The 2,273-nt window shown below is 34.1% G+C and overlaps 1 protein-coding gene across 1 annotated transcript; it reads left to right on the top strand.

Moving 5' to 3' along the window:
- The first annotated feature begins 652 nt into the window (after nt 1–652).
- LOC107006272 (uncharacterized mitochondrial protein AtMg00810-like) lies at nt 653–2,009 on the top strand. The gene is made up of 2 exons (XM_015204871.1): nt 653–1,016; nt 1,930–2,009. Exons 1-2 carry the CDS (start codon nt 653–655, stop codon nt 2,007–2,009), a joined length of 444 nt encoding a protein of 147 aa, XP_015060357.1.
- The last annotated feature ends 264 nt before the right edge of the window (nt 2,010–2,273 follow it).

Raw genomic sequence — 2,273 nt, 5'->3', positions numbered from 1 at the left:
ATCATATAATTGGTGTTATTATTAATGATGTGGCGATTGTTCATCTTGCACTGTGTGCATATTATGACCCAATAAGTTTTGAAAGTGCTGCCGAAGAAAACAAAATGGAATGAGGCAATGGATGCTGAAATTTCAGCAATTGAAAAAAATTAACACTTGGCAGTTTACTGATTTACCAAAAGGGCAAAGGATCATTGGAGATAAATGGATTTATAAAACTAAACACAATGAGAATGGTGAAGTTGATAAGTGCAAGGCACACTTAGTGTCCAAGGGATATAAGCAAGAGTATGGTGTGGATTACAAAGAAGTCTTTTCTCCAGTAGTCATACTCGATACCATCAGGTCGGTGGTGCAATTGGCAGCGCGAAACAAGTGGCCTATTTATCAATTAGACGTGATATCAGCTTTCCTATATGGAGAATAACACGAAGAGGTATATGTTGATCAATTCCCTAGTTACATTAAGTATGGTAGCGAAAATAAAACTTTCAAATTGAAAAAAGCATTATACCATCAAAAATGACCTTATGAGCATACACTTCATACTAAAGTTGAAGAGGGTAACCTTGTCATTGTATGCTTATATGTAGATGATTTAATTTATACTTGGAATGATCATGTATTGCTTAAAATTTTTAAGCAATTGATGATGATTGAGTTTGAGATGTTGGATCTTGGCATGATGTATTATTTTCTAGGAATTGAAGTGAAGCAGTATTTTGGTGGAATTTTTACTTCAGAAAAGAAATATGTCCAGGAAATTTTAATGAGATTTGGTATGACAAACTGCAAGTCTGTCACCATACAAGCAGAGACAGGGCTGAAGTTTGAAAAGGATTCTACAGGAAAGAGGATTGACAACACTTTCTACAAGAAGATCATGGGAAGTTTGATGTATTTAACAGCCACTAGACCTGATATAATATACTATTTAAGTCTCGTAAGAAGGTACATGGAAAGTTCAAGAGAAGCTCACTTTCTAGGTTCTAAAATAACTCTCAGGTATCTGCAAGGTACTGTTGATTTTGGCATTTTTTTATAAGAAAGGAGTAGAATCAGATTTAATCGGCCTCACAGATAGTGATTATGATGGATATAAAGATGATAGGAAAAGAAAATATTGTATGTTTTCAAGTTTGACTAAGGTGTCATTTCATGGTGTTCCAAGAAGCATCCAACTGTTACATTATCAATTACAACAGCGGAATTTGTGGCAGCAACTGTGTGCTACTCAAGTTATCATGTTGAAGAACATTTTTTATGAACTATGTAATCTCCTGCAAAAGTCAACTCTAATTTACTGTGACAATGATTCAATGATTAAGATTTCTAAAAATCCAGTGTTACACAGGAGGAGCAAACACATTGATGTGAAATTTCATTTCCTAAGAGATCTCACAAAGGATAAGATCATTAATGTTGTCTACTGCAAAAGTGATTAACCAAGCCCCTTAGTTATGCAGCAGATGTGAAGATGATAAAGTAATGGGAGTTTGTTCATTGAGGGAGGTTGTCGCTTGTGAAGACAATTAAACTGATGTATGTGACTTATCAATTTAAGGGAGCAATTGTCGGAAGTGTTATTTCATTTAGAAACTATTTATTTCATGTTTGTTGGTCTTTTATTTAGTTGAATTGTACAACTCCTAGTTATTGGGAAGTGTACGTGTTTTCAGTTTAGAAAGCTAAGTTTGTTAGGAGTCCAAATAGTAGTGGATTTGTGGGTTTAGTGCTTAGCAATAATATCTCTGTAAAAGTCTATATAATAGACTTATCATGTTGCTATTGAAATAAGAGAGTTATGTAGTTTCTTATTTTTCTTCTTTTGAGTTTTTCTGCCTGTTTTGCTTTTCAAATTTTATCACATTGATAGCAACTTAGGGTTGTGTTAGATCATGTCATTTCAAGATTGAATATTTAATTCAGGAATCAGGGAATCGAATCGCAGGTCGAGATCAGAAATCAAGAGTTTGGAGTCAAAAGTTCCATCTCGAGCTTGGGGATAGGATGAGGAAGTTAGGACTAGGAGTTGGGTCCCTATTTGGGATCATGATAAAGAGTCGAGTGTCAAGTTGGGGAAGGTTGCAATATAATAGCATTTCACAGTTGATTAAAAACGAGGTGAATCAATTAAATGAAAATTTCACCAAATTTCTTAAACTAGATGGATTCTATGTCATAAATTAAGGAAAAAATAAATCAAGAAAATAAAAAAGAAAAATTAAATTAGTGTTACGATTTTTTTTCAAGGTTGGGGTGGGGGGGCGGGC

The sequence above is a fragment of the Solanum pennellii genome, chromosome 12, assembly GCF_001406875.1.
Source record: "Solanum pennellii chromosome 12, SPENNV200".
Taxonomy (NCBI): domain Eukaryota; kingdom Viridiplantae; phylum Streptophyta; class Magnoliopsida; order Solanales; family Solanaceae; genus Solanum; species Solanum pennellii.
The sequence above is the reverse complement of the archived record's forward strand: the minus strand, read 5'-3'. Positions and strand labels throughout refer to the sequence as shown.

What these genes read in the sequence shown, in the direction of transcription:
- LOC107006272 (XM_015204871.1), top strand. Translation starts at nt 653, where the DNA reads ATGATTGAGTTTGAGATGTTGGATCTTGGCATGATGTATTATTTTCTA. An exon ending in AACTCTCAGGTATCTGCAAG is followed by an intron (nt 1,017 to 1,929) that starts GTACTGTTGATT and finishes TATTTAATTCAG; the next exon opens with GAATCAGGGAATCGAATCGC.